The sequence below is a fragment of the Mustelus asterias genome, chromosome 17 (genome assembly GCF_964213995.1).
Source record: "Mustelus asterias chromosome 17, sMusAst1.hap1.1, whole genome shotgun sequence".
Taxonomy (NCBI): Eukaryota; Metazoa; Chordata; class Chondrichthyes; order Carcharhiniformes; family Triakidae; genus Mustelus; species Mustelus asterias.
In genome coordinates, this window is record NC_135817.1 from 55,372,734 (window position 1) to 55,387,362 (window position 14,629).

Sequence of the window (14,629 nt, forward strand, 5' to 3'; positions counted from 1 at the left end):
TTCAATTCTTTTTGTGTTATTGTTCCCCTATTTGTCCTGGTATCATTCCACCTACTCCCAATATGTAAAGTCAATATTGGCATCCAGTCCAGCTGATGATACAGTTTGAAATCCTTATAAAGGAATGAAAGAGGCAAAATGAATAAAATGACTACAAAGATAGAAATATAATTAATTACAGTGAAACACGATTGAAGAGTGACAGCCTTTAACTAGTCTTGCATATTACCATGACAATGTTGCATTTTCTGATATTTGCCCAGGTTAGATTTAAAGGTAGAAAAGGAGCAGAATTTAATGGGCTCCTGCCAACTGGTTTGCTGGCAGGAGAACCCCCATGAAATTCCCTGGGTGCCCGTCCTGCTGCTTTCCTGACAACTCTGAACTGTCCACAATTTTAAAGAGGGAGGGAGTGGCTGTGGTGACCCACTGTAATTACATGTTTATGCCTGGACACACCCCTGCTGCGCCTGACCCAAGACTCCTCCCTTTCCACCTGATCGAGGTATAAAGGTAACAGTTCCTCCCCTCTGCCTCAGTCTGGGCCAGGCTGACTACAAGGGTGTGTTCCAGTTCTTTGCGATTAAAAGCCTGTTGTATTTCACACACTCGCTGGAGTCCTCGTAAATTGATGGTGCATCAGTGGCCTAGGTTAGTTCATCTGACCTTAAGTGGCTAATTAATGGCCACTTAAGGACCACTTACTGCCTGGCCTCCGTTATAAGGTTGGCGAGAAGAGGTCAGTGATAGGATGGAAGCCCATCAAGTCATCCTACTTAGGCCTTGGGTAGGCAAAGCCGTGGGGAGGAGGAGACCCTCAACCACTGGTCCCCTTTCCTAATTTGGCTGACCTCCAAGGTCTGCCCCACCTTCTCTGCACCCCTCCCCTGCCACCCCAGTTGCTCCGTCCCACCTGCCCACTCCATGAAAAGCCAGCCTCTCTCCCCTATCCCCACTGTGGCACTTACTTCCATCCTGTTCCCGTCTCTGGCAGTTAACTGGCACTTACATTCATGGGAGTGCCTGAGGTTCCAGCTGTGGCCACCACTCCTGATGGCATTACTAGGACTTACAGAGCTTCTGGCCAATCAGGTTAACTGGCAGCTCTGAGGTAAAACTTCCTCCTGAATGAGGGGCAGATGTACTGCCTCTAGCCAATTAACGGCCCTCAGAGCGTTAAATGGCTGAGGAGACTCGTTGGGTAGTGAGAGGGAAACACCACTGCTCAATAAATTCTGCTCACTGTCATTTTATGTAACCATATTACTGACAGTAAGCCTTGCCCACTTTTAGCGTATATCAGAAAATCAAGCGTTCACTGTCCACTTTGTTCAAACAATGGTTGGAAAATCGTGGGGAATGGACATTGAAATTTCAAAAATGTGCTGCCAGCAGCTGAGACAGCACAGATTCAAAATTACCCTGATAATATAATCCAGTTCCTCCTTTCATTGAAGACACACGGTCATGAAATCCAGGTAGCTGAAGATGTCAATTTATTCATTTGCTCTTTCTATAACAATGATATTATGAGGTTTCTCAACCCCAAAACATTATCTTGCATTTCTATTGTTTTCATCACATGCCGAAGGATGTTGGGGGTGGAGCTTGAGGCGGGCCGGCGGGGGTGGGTTGGGGGGGGGGGGGGGCAGAGTTGAGGCCGGCCCAGACATGTTCGGGGGAGCTAGCGATAGAGCCGTGAGGGGGGTCGTATGACCGGTGATGCGGGGGTCGTATGTCCGGCGATGCGGGGCCGCAGGGCTGGTCAGCGATCAAGCTGGCCAGCAATCGGGAGGCCGGCAGTGCGGGCATATTACGCATACGTAGATCTCAGTGCTGACAGATCAGCGTATGCGCAGCGGCCCGCTCAGTGCTATGCTGCCGGCCTCTTCAGTGGGAATAGGCCCCACCACCTGATTTTTGGACTGATTTACGCTAGTGCACTCCGCAGTGGACAAGGTGTGGGAGATTCCTTTTGAAACTCCCGCTGACAAAATCAGCGTGGTTTACTCCAGTTTTTACACAAATTCAACACTTTGAATTTTTTGGGAGAATCACCCCTATTGTATCAGAAAGAAAATAAACATTAGATATTGAATAGGTAGAAAATGGAGAGAAAAAGAGTAGAAAAAATAGCTTGGTTGAGGAGAGGGTTTTGAGGAGGTCTTCCAAAGCAGGGAAAGAGTAAAGATAAGGGAAACTAGGCAGGGATTCAAAGTGCAAAGCTGAATGAGCAGATACCAATGAGTGAAAGAACAGCTTGAAATTTCAAAATAAATGAAGATGTATGGCTAGATAAAGCAGGAGAAGATCACGAAGGTTACCATTGACCAGAAAATTAATTGGACGAGCCATATTAATACTGTGGCAACAAGAGCAAATCAGAGGCTTGGAAACCTGTGGTGAGTAACTCATTTCCTGACTCCCAAAAGCCTGTCCACAATCTACAAGGCACATGCTGGGAATAATCTCCTGTTGCCTGGAGGAGTACAGGTCCAACATAACTCAGTTAGCTTGACACCGTCCAGGACAAAGTAGCCCACTTGATTGGCACCCCATCCATAAACATTCACTCCCTCCACCACTGTCATACAGTGGCAACAATGCCTACCATCTACAAGATGCACTGCAGGAACTCACTAAGGCTCCTCGGGAAGCACCTTACAAACCAATGACCACTACCATTGAGAAGATACCTGGGAACACCACCACCTGGAAGTTCCCCTCCATAAGACCATTCGACATAGGAGCAGAATTAGGCCGCTCGGCCCATCGAATCTGCTCTACCATTCAATCATGGCTGATATTTTTCTCAACCCCGTCTCCTGCCTTTCCCCCATAACCCCTGATCCCCTTATTAATCAAGAACCTATCTAGCTCTGTCTTAAAGACACTCAATGACCTGGCCTCCACAGCCTTCTGCGGCAAAGAGTTCCACAGATTCATCATTCTCTGGCTGAAAAAAAGCTCCTCATCTCTGTTTTAAAGGATCGTCCCTTTAGTCTGAGTTGTGCCCTCTGGTTCTAGTTTTTCCTACTAGTGGAAACATCTTCTCCTTGTCCACTCTATCCAGGCCTCGCAGTATCCTGTAAGTTTCAATAAGATCCCCCCTCATCAACGAGTACAGACCCAGAGTCCTCAACCGTTCCTCATACGACAAGCTCTTCATTCCAGGGATCATTCTTGTAAACCTCCTCTGGACCCTTTCCAAGGCCAGCACATCCTTCCTTAGATATGGGGCCCAAAACTGCTCACAATACTCCAAATGGGCCCGACCAGAGCTTTATACAGCCTCAGAAGTACATCCCTGTTCTTGTATTCTAGCCCTCTCGACATGAATGCTAACATTGCATTTGTCTTCCTAACTGCCGACTGAACCTCCACGTTAACCTTAAGAGGATCTTGAACAAGGACTCCCAAGTCCCTTTGTTCTTCTGATTTCCTAAGCATTTCCCCATTTAGAAAATAGTCTATGCCTCCATTCCTCCTTTCAAAGTGCAATACCTCACACTTTTCCACATTGTGTTCCATCTGCCATTTCTTTGCCCACTCTCCTAACCTGTCGAAGTCCTTCTGCAGTCCCCTGCTTCCTCAATACTACCTGTCCCTCTACATATCTTTGTATCATCTGCAAACTTAGCAACAGTGCCTTCAGTTCCTTCTTCCAAATCGTTAATGTATATTGTGAAAAGTTGTGGTCCCAGCACCGACCCCTGAGGCACACCACTAGTCACCTGCTGCCATCCTGAAAAAAACCCCTTTATCCCCCCACTCTGCCAGTCAGCCAATCCTCTATCCATGCTAGGATCTTACCCTTAACACCATGGGCTCTAAACTTATTTAACAGTCTCCTATGCGGCATCTTGTCAAAGGTCTTTTGGAAATCTAAATAAATCACGTCCACTGGTTCTTCTTTATCTAACTTCCTTGTTACCTCCTCAAAGAACTCTAACAGATTTATCAGACGTGATCTCCCCTTAACAAAGCCGTGCTGACTCAGTCCTACTTCATCATGCACTTCCAAGTACTCTGCAATCTCATCTTTAATAATGGACTCTAAAATCTTGCCAATGACTGAAGTCAGGCTAACCGGCCAATAATTTCCCGTCTGCTGCCTCTCTCCCTTCTTAAACAGCGGTGTTACATGAGTTACTTTCCAGTCCTTTGGGACGCTCCCTGCCTCCAATGATTGCCGAGCCACTCATTATCCTGACTTGGAAATATATCACGTTCCTTTACAGTCATTGGGTCAAAATCCTGGAACTCCCTACCAAACAGCACAGTCAGTGTACCAACACCTCACAAACTGCAGCAGCTCACGAAGGCAGCTCACTACCACCATCTCAAGGGTAATTAGGGATGGGCAATAATTGCTGGCCTAGCCAGTGGTGCTCACATCCCATGAATGAATGAAAGTAAATGAAGGGTCTGAGCTGAAAGCCACAGAGGGATTCAAAAATGAGAACAAAAATTTTGATGTCAACATGCTGGAGAACAGGGACCTGGTCAAGCATGGCAATGGGAATTTATGTGATGAAGAGATATATAGCAGTGGTACATGGGGTGATTTGAAGTTTAAGACAATGAAACAAGCTGGAAAAAATCCATACCCTACGTGCTATTATCATCCAGGTTTAGGCTGACAAGTTACATTTTATATCATACAGGTGCAGTAATGATCATCTGCAACAATACAGAATGCCTTTGCCATTCAGTGACATTATCTTTGTTGAAGCTCTCTGCATGAACATTTTGGGAGTTACCATTGGTTAGAAGTTCAACTGGCTATTAGAGCAAGTCAGAGGCTGAGTATTTTGCAACTAATGACTCATCCTCTAACTCGACAACCATCTACCAGGCACATGACAGAACTGTTATGGAACCCTACATTTGCCTGAATGAGTGCAGCTTCAGCAACACCCATCAGCTTAAACATCCATTCTCTCAGCGCAGTAGCTTTGTTGTGTGCTGTCTAATGGGTGTCAAACAGAAAGTCACCAAAGCATCGTCAACAAATCCATAACCTCCACCACCAAGAGGAATATGGGCTGCAAAGCAGCTCCAAGTCACACCCACCCTGATTTGGACAAATCTCAGTTTTCCTACCTGGCAGAATTGGTCACAACATGAACTGTAGTGTTTCAAGAAGGTTATCCACAAAAGCCTCCTCAATGAAAACTAAGGATGGGCAATAAAATACAGGCCTTACTAGTGATGCCCTTATCTCAAGCACATGAAAAATAGGGAAACAGGAAGTTTGTGATGATATTATTTAAAATTATATTGGCAGGAGCTTAGATCAGGGTGGAAATAGGCAATGTTACAGCTAGTGGAATTAATGTCCACTCAGCAATGAAGCTAAACAGCACACCAACAGTCCACATATTTTCACAGTCTGAGAGGCAGTCAGATAAGTTGATAGAATCAAGGCTAGAGATACAAGTATTTGAAGGACGGGTTAAATATTGCTAACAAAAAACAGAGCAAAATTTTGGCTCATCCAAATCTAGTTATCAGTCAGAGTGGAATATGGGATCGACAGCTTGTATTTATAGCATACTTTTAATATAAACAACATCACAAAGAGATATGATAAATTACAGAACCAAAGAAGGAAGTGAAGGGATAGGGGCAAGGATGGCTTAAGGAGAGTTTAGTAAAGCAAAATACTCCAGATGCTAGATATCTGAAATAAAAACTTAAAATGCTGGAAGTTCTCAGCAGGTCTGGCAGCATCTGTGAAGAGAGAAACAGTGTGATTGGGCTGAATTTACTGGGGCCTGCTGTGTGGCTTTTGCTACCAAATAAACCTGTTGGACTTTAACCTGGTGTTGTTAAACTTCTTACTGTGAAAACTCATGTAGCAGGGAAAGCCTGAAGAATCGGACAGGAGTACCAGGATTCGATTCCCAGCATCTAGAAAAATGTCCCCATCGGGGACAGGAAAGAGCAGACATGGGAATCCTGCCCACTAGCAGCAGGATGCCAACTAGATTTATGAATGACCCATTTAAAGCCAATCATCCTTGAACCTATTGGAATTTAATGTGGCTCAGGGATTTATGGTAAAAGCAAAATACTGCAGGTGCTGGAATCTGAAACAGAAAGTGCTGGAAAACCTCAGCAGGTCTGGCAGCCTCTGTGGAGAGAGAATAGAGCCAACGTTTTGAGTCTGGATTACCCTTCGCCAGAGCTGATGAAGATTCATGGGACTTACATGGGTCTTTCCTGGTTCCTGAAGGCTGCCTAACAAACCTGGGTGAGGGAACCCTTGTGGACAGGCACTCAACTGCTGATCAAGGGAGCTGGTATTGGGAAGTGAGGGGCTGCAAAAAAAACCCACTCCCATTCCCTTGCATCCAATGCCCTCTGCCACTTCAAGGCAACCTTCTCACCAGCCATCCCCTCCCCGTGACCCTGATCCTGCTCCACTCTCCAATGATTCAGCATCAATCCTCAGAGTATTACTGATAGCAGCCACTGCTCTAACCTTTGTTTGGCCTGCATCTCTCGAGAGCGAGATTTCCACCCTCTGGAGGCCTTAATCATATGGGCATAATGGATGAACAGAACTTACTTTGGGATAGAGAAAATTCAATTAGTTTAAGAGAGAAATTCAATTAGTTTTTTTAAGATCAGTAACAAGTACAAATGTATCTACACTGGAACTTTATAAGGATGTTTCAAGTTTTGTTTATTGTTACATACTAGGTTATGGTGGATGGGAATACACTTGTTTTCACTCACGATGGCAGTCAAGAGGGAGAGGAAGAAGATGCTGTTCCCCAAAATCAAATAACTAAACAAGAGCCCGTCACTTATAAAAAACATGCACCAAGGTTAGTTATTAATTTACAATTATTCACAAAAACTATACGTTAAACAATCAGTCAGTGCTTGTTAGAGCTGGCCCAATGATTCTAAGTGGGGTGGCAGGTGGGGAAGGTGATGTGCAACCCACCAGCCATCGCAGCAAGTTTCCATGCCAGATTGTCCCCTTTCAGCTCACTAAATATGCATGAGAACGTTGCACATCCTATCTCATGGCAGAAGGGGCTGGGATTCACACTCCCTGCCATTACCTTATCAGTAAGAGTTTTAACAACACCAGGTTAAAGTCCAACAGGTTTGTTTGGTAGCAAATGCCATTAAGCTTTCGGAGCGCTGCTCCTTCGTCAGATGGAGTGGATATCTGCTCTCAAACAGGGCATACAGAGACACAAAATCAAGTTACAGAATACTGATTAGAATGCGAATCTCTACAGCCAACCAGGTCTTAAAGATACAGACAATGTGAGTGGAGGGAGCATTAAGCACAGGTTAAAGAGATGTGTATTGTCTCCACATCATGATTACCTTATCAGCTCATATTTCTGGGCACCATTTTCAAACCGCAGCCACGCATACATTAGTCTCTGCAGCCCAGGACTTGCCATGCCGACTAGTAAAATGGCCGCTAAGAGAACAAAGCTAGCTCTGAAGTTTAGCGACACCATACTGGTGCCACTCCTCCAGGCAGTGGAGGACCGGTGAGACATAGCTTTCTCTGAGCTGGGAGCCAGAGATCCACCAACCTCACCGTGCCAGCTCGGGAGCAAGTTACCAATGCAGTCAGCGATAATGCGCCCCAGAGGAGAAACGCCTTCCAGTGTCGGGAGAGGATGAACAATCTCATCAAGCATTTGCAGGGTTACAGTCCACCAGGATCTCGTGCATTACCAGAACAAAGGATATCACCACTGATTCTCTCACCTTGACCACCAAATCTTCATATCTTGTCACTTCCTGTTCTGTTCACATTCTTACCCCTTACAGAGGTCCATTCAGCACCCACAGAAGCTACTTTGGCATTCGTCCTGCTTACAGTCTATCTATATGTCTTTGTGCAAAGGAAGATTGCGCAGAACAACAAGGAGAAATCCCAGATTAAAGGTGGGATACCTGAGCTCAGGCCACTCTCAAGAAATGAGGAGCAGGTGGCAGAGCTGGCAGCGAGAACTGGGACCATGCCAGTGCTGAGGGTGATATTGGCATCTCCAATATACTGCCATTGCTGTGTGAATGGGATTTGCAGTTCAATAATATTGAAATTGAATGTGTGACTTGTTGTAATAGTTCATGTCAGTTTATCACTGATCATTACACGACTAGCATTTCTGGAATAATAAAAACAGAAAATGTGAGGTACTCAAAGGGTCTAGCAGCATCTATGGAGAGAGATACGGTTACTTCTGGACCTGCCAAGTATTTCCAGCAATTTTTGTTGTTATTTTAGATTTCCAGCATCCAAGATATTTTGCTCCTGTAGCAGTTATCGGTACTATGCTTCAAGTGCCCATTAATATATTTATATATGATGCAACATTGCTTTGTTTTACCTGACAGATTTTTTGTTCTGCATGCTGATGGCTCAGGGACTGAACTACTTCGATCCAGCGAAGTGGAAGACTACCTGTATCAAGCATACTCAAATTCAGCTACTGCAGTTCTGAAGGAACAACTGCCAGAACTTCCAGGTCAGAAGGCTGGGACATAGGCTGGATGGCCTATGAGGATTGATATGAAACAGATTACAATAACAAAATAGCACGGTATACAGTAATATAGTAGTTTTGGCTGCAACATCTTTTAGTACTTTTGATTTCTCCTTCCCTGCATGGAGGAGATGCCTCTACAGGTTTCTGTTGATTTATGAATTTTGTTCTTACTACAGTATAATTTTATACATTTTTATATTCATGACGATTTTTCATTTCCATTTTATTGTCTTCCCTCCACTATAGACTTCACCCTGTTAATTAATCATTTCATTACTCTTGACTAATCTAAAGTAACTTTAGTGACTTTCACACCCTCAATGTTAAGTAGCAGAACTTGTGTTAAGTGGGGAGGGGGAGTGGAATGAGAATTTTAGGGGACAGCTCCTGCACATATGGTGATCAGCCATTTTCATGGTGGCGGATTAAGGAGTTGTGTCTTTGGCCCACTCTAAAAGACAGGACTCTAATACCAAGCTCCCACAATGCAGTTGGGAGTCTGATTTACATTTACCAGCAATGTCAGCAACTAGCAGCAATATGAAGCTGACAGGAGCCACTTAAAGCAGATAAGTTCTTTTTAGAGCACATCTTATGGGCCAAGAGAAACAGATGGGCTCTCAAGTAATTGTTCTGCTGTGATGAACCACCCTTCTCCAAGCACCGCACCCCCAGCATGTAATCTTGAGGCTGCCTTCTGCCCTCCCCCTCCCAATTGCCAGTTCAGTCTCTCCCATTTCTGACCTTCAAATCTCTCCTGTCCCAAGCGCTGTGTATTACCAGTCACAGAGACTGCAGAACTTTGATCTAATTCATTGGTTGTGGGATTGTTTGGATCACTTAGCTCTGTCTATTGCTGTTTCACTGTTTTTAACATACATGTGTTTTAGCTTCACTGAATTGGCACCCCATTTCTAGGGGTGCCTGGTGCTGTTTCTGGCATGATCTCCTACATTCTTCATGAATCAGAATGGTGGTAATGGAAACATGAGCAGTATGCCAGGCAATAGCAGGTTGTGGTTGAATAAAATTCTGCTACTGTTGATGGCCCACAGTGCATAACGTATGCCCAGTTTTGAGATGTTAGATCAATCAATACTCATATGACTCAGCACCTGCATGGAGTACAGCACTTATGGAGTACACAATTCCAAAGATTCACAACCCACTGAGTGGGACAAATATCTCCTCGTCTTAGTTCCAAATGACTAACCCCTTACCCAGTAACTATTGCTAATTCTAGATTTCATAGACAAGAGAAACACCTTCTCAACACCTACCTATCAAGCTCTTTAAAAATGTTACCTATCAATTAGATCACCTCTTATCCTTCTAAATTTCAGGGAATATAGACCTAGAATAATCAGCCTCTGGACATAGGACAATATCCTCATTTCTAGGAGTCAGTCTGGTGAACTTCATTGCACCAAAGCAAGTATATCTTTCCTTGGGTAACTGTACATAGTTCAGCAGGCCTAAGTGGGGTGGCACAGTGGTTAGTACTGATGCCTCACAGCGCCAGGGACCTAGGTTCAATTCCCGGCTTGGCTCACTGTCGGTGTGGAGTTTGCGCATTCTCCCTGTGTCTGCGTGGGTTTCCTCCAGGTGCTCCGGTTTCCTCCCACAGTCCAAAGATGTGCGGGTTAGATGGATTGGCCATGCTAAATTGCCCCTTAGTGTGAGGGGGACTAGCTAGGGTAAATGCATAGGGTTATGGGGATAGGGGTTAGGTAGGATTGTGGTCGGTGCAGACTCAATGGGCTGAATGGCCTCTTTCTGCACTGTAGGATTCAATGATTCTATGAAGTATGTTTTCTTTACTCTTATACTCCAACCCCTTTTCAATAAAGGCTAACATGGCATTTGCTTTCCCAATGGCTTTCTGTGATTCCTATACAAGGATACTGGATCTCACATTTTAGATTCCCACCATTTAAAAATATTTTGCTTTTCTATTGTTCGAACAAAGGTGGATAATTTTACACTTCCGTATCCAAGATGGCACTGGAGCATGACGACGTCTTGCAAGTTGTTCCCAGCATGCCCTCTAATTCTATCTTATATTCTTGTTCTATGCTTTTAAAACTCTACTCTTAACTCTTTAAAACTCTGTAACCTTCCTTTACACCCTAGCTATGACTGTAACACTACACTGCACCCTCTCCTTTCCTTCTCTTTGTACGGTATGCTAATAAATGTGACAATAATAAATCAAATCAAATTAAATCAAATTCCTCATCTCATATTCCATCAGTAATGTTCTTACCCACTCACGACCTGCCTGTATTCTTTTGCAACATATTCTTATCATTTTCATAACAACTAGTTGGGCGGCACGGTAGCACAGTGGTTAGCACTGCTGCTCCACAGCTCCAGGGACCTGGGTTCGATTCCCGGCTTGGGTCACTGTCTGTGTGGAGTTTGCACATTCTCCTCGTGTCTGCATGGGTTTCCTCCGGTTTCCTCCCACAGTCCAAAGATATGCGGGTTAGGTTAATTGGCCATGCTAAAATTGCCCCTTAGTGTCCTGAGATGCGTAGGTTATAGGGATTAGTGGGTAAATATGTAGGGATGTGGGGGTAGGGCCTGGGTGGGATTGTGATCGGTGCAGACTCAATGGGCCAAATGGCCTCTTTCTGTACTGTAGGGTTTCTATGATTTCTATGATAACTAACTTTCTCACCCATTTTTGTATCGTTGGCAAACGATACAACAAAAGTTACATTCAGAAATAAATAGCTAAGATCATCATGCTTTTATTATAAATGGAAAATGATGGGAGAACATAATTTTAAAGTAAAAATAATTATATTCTGGTATTCGCAGAGTAATTTAAATGTTATGTAGAGTTTTGCATTTAAGGTATTCAAATAATACACCTTGATTCATTTTTTTAAAGCTTTTTCCATATTTACTTCAAACAGGTGTCTTGGGTATCACTTTCCTCCAGTCATCCACCGAAGACATTGGATCACGCTGGTTAATAAAAAAGGAAGTAGCTAATATCGTGCCCCGCAACCTTCGATCGAGAAAGTGGGATACATTTCCTCAAGTAGAGGTACCTCTAATGCTTCAAAGGAACATATTAGTTGAAGGCAGGGTTTCAGATTTCTAGATCATTGGGACCTCTTCTGGGGCAGGTGGGACCTGTACAAGAGAGACGGGTTACACCTGAACTACAAGGGGACCAATATACTTGCAGGGAGGTTTGCTAGTGTTATTGGGGAGGGTTTAAACTAGATTTGCAGGGGGATGGGAACCAGAGTGCCAGAGCAGATAGTGGAGCGGGGGTGAAAATAAATGATGTTAATAGTTCATGTAAAATCACAAATAGAAGGGTTGTGTGTGGTGGTAATAATCTTCTGAGGTGTGTCTATTTCAATGCCAGGAGTATTGTGGGAAAGGCAGACGAGCTGAGGGCGTGGATTGACGCATGGAATTATGACATAGCCATTAGTGAAACTTGGCTACAGGAGGAGCAGGACTGGCAGCTCAATGTTCCAGGGTTCCGATGTTTCAGACGTGATAGAGGCAGAGGGATGAAGGGTGGGGGGGGTGGCATTGCTAGTCAGGGAAAATGTTACAGCAGTGCTCAGGCAGGACAGATTAGAGGGCTTGTCTACCGAGGCCCTATGGGTGGAGCTGAGAAACAGGTGATGCACCATCAATTTACGAGGACTCCAGCGAGTGAGTGGAAATAACAGGCTTTTAATCGCAAGGAACTGGAACACACCCTTGTAGCTAGCCTGGCCCAGACTGAGGCAGGGGGGAGGAACTGTCACCTTTATACCTCATTCAGGTGGAAAGGGAGGAGTCTCGGGTCAGGTGCAGCAGGGGTGTGTCCAGGCATATAACATGTAATTACAGTGGGTCACCACATTCACCCCTTGTTTTAAAAAAAAGAGTCCGGCGGGGGTGAGATGGGTGGAACAATATATACAGAGGCACGAAAATATATACAAGAGTCACGGCTGAAGGAAGACGTTGACCCCTCACAGGTTCAGCCTGTCGGGTGGTTTGATCCGTCGCTGCGACCGCCGTAGTACTGGTTGAGGTGTTGTTTCAGATGGCAGGGTGAATCCGCTCGAGTCCGCCGTCGTCCCTTCTGGTCGGGTACTGTGCAGTGACTCCGGGGGCTCAGGCGAGCTGCATACAGGGGACAAAGAAGTAAGCGGACCTGGTGCTACCTGAACAACAGAGGGGTCTAGGGATGTGGGATGGGAGGTCATAGTGGGCTCCGGGGCACCCGCAGGCGCCAGGTCCCGGATAGAGACCATGTCCTCCCACCCATCAAGGTACGCCACATAGACATATTGGGGGTTGGCGTGGAGGAGTTGGACCTTTTCGACTAGGGGGTCCAACTTATGGGGCCGCACATGCCTCTGGAGCAGAACGGGGCCTGAGTACGTCAGCCATGACGGTAGTGAGATTCCCGAGGAGGACTTCCTCGGGAAAGCAAACATCCGCTCATGGCGGGTGGCATTGGTGGCCGTACACAGGAGTGACCTAATTGAGTGCAGTGCATCAGGGAGGACTTCTTGCCAGTGGGTGACTGGAAGACCTTTAGACCGTAGCGCTAGTAAAACGGCCTTCCAGACTGTCGCATTCTCCCTTTCTACCTGTCCGTTTCCCCTGGGGTTGTAGCTGGTAGTCCTGCTCGAGGCTATGCCTTTAGAGAGCAGGTACTGACGCAGCTCATCACTCATGAAGGAGGATCCCCGGTCGCTATGGATGTAGCTAGGGAAACCGAACAGGGTGAAGAGGCTGTGCAGGGCCCTGACGACCGTGGCTGAAGTCATATCCAAGCAGGGAATGGCGAAAGGGAATCGGGAGTACTCATCTATAACGTTGAGGAAATAGATGTTGCGGTCAGAAGAAGGAAGGGGCCCTTTGAAATCAATGCTGAGGCATTCAAAGGGGCAGGTGGCTTTTATGAGGTGTACCCTGTCCGGCCGATAGAAGTGCGGCTTACACTCCGCGCAGACCGGGCAGTATCTGGTTATAGACCGGACATCCTCAACAGAATAGGGCAGGTTACGGTCCTTAATAAATGGTAGAGCCTGGTGACTCCCGGGTGACAGAGGTCATTGTGGAGAGTCTGCAGCTGGTCCACTTGTGCGCTGGCACATGTTCCGCGAGACAGAGCGTCCGGAGGCTCATTGAGCTTCCCGGGCCGGTATAAAATATCATAATTGTAGGTGGAGAGCTCAATCCTCCACCTCAGTATCTTATCGTTCTTAATCATGCCCCTCTGCGCGTTGTTGAACATAAAAGCCACCGAACGTTGGTTCGTGAGCAAAGTGAACCGTTGGCCAGCTAAGTAGTGGCACCAGTGTCGCACCGCTTCGACGATGGCCTGAGCCTCCTTCTCGACAGAGGAGTGTCGAATTTCCGAGCCTTGGAGGGTTCGTGAGAAGAAGGCCACGGGTCTGCCTGCCTGGCAAAGGGTGGCGGCCAGGGCGAAGTCAGACGCATCGCTCTCCACCTGGAAGGGGATTGACTCATCCACAGCATGCATCGTGGCTTTCGTGATGTCCGCTTTGATGCGGTCGAAGGCCAAGCGGGCCTCTCCCAACAGGAGAAAAAGGGTGGATTTGATAAGCGGACGGGCCTTATCTGCATAATTAAGGACCCACTGGGCATAGTATGAGAAGAAGCCCAGGCATCTCCTCAGTGCTTTGAGATTGGTGGGAAGGGGAAGTTCCAGGAGGGGGCGCATGCGGTCAGGATCGGGGCCGATGACCCCGTTCTCCACTACATACCCCAGGATGGCGAGGCGGTGAGTGCGGAAGACACACTTCTCCTTATTGTAGGTCAGGTTAAGGAGAGCGGCCGTGTGAAGGAATTTATTGAGGTTTGCGTCGTGGTCCTACTGATCATGGCCACAGACGGTGACGTTATCTAGGTACGGGAAGGTGGCCCGCAGCCCGTTCTGGTCCACCATTCGGTCCATCTCACGCTGGAAAACCGAGACCCCATTGATGATGCCGAAGGGGACCCTAAGGAAGTGATAGAGGTGGCCATCCGCCTCGAAAGCAGTATATTTGCGGTCCTCCGGGCGGATGGGGAGCTGGTGGTAAGCCGATTTAAGG

General features: G+C 46.2%; 1 protein-coding gene across 1 annotated transcript in view; it reads left to right on the forward strand.

Moving 5' to 3' along the window:
• spag17 (sperm associated antigen 17) overlaps nucleotides 1–14,629 on the forward strand; it is a 170,399-nt gene that overhangs the window by 93,109 nt on the left and 62,661 nt on the right. The window contains exons 37-39 of the mRNA XM_078231884.1: nucleotides 6,712–6,839; nucleotides 8,386–8,516; nucleotides 11,462–11,595. Coding sequence (XP_078088010.1) covers nucleotides 6,712–6,839; nucleotides 8,386–8,516; nucleotides 11,462–11,595 — 393 coding nt within the window. The remainder of the gene's footprint in view (nucleotides 1–6,711; nucleotides 6,840–8,385; nucleotides 8,517–11,461; nucleotides 11,596–14,629) is intronic.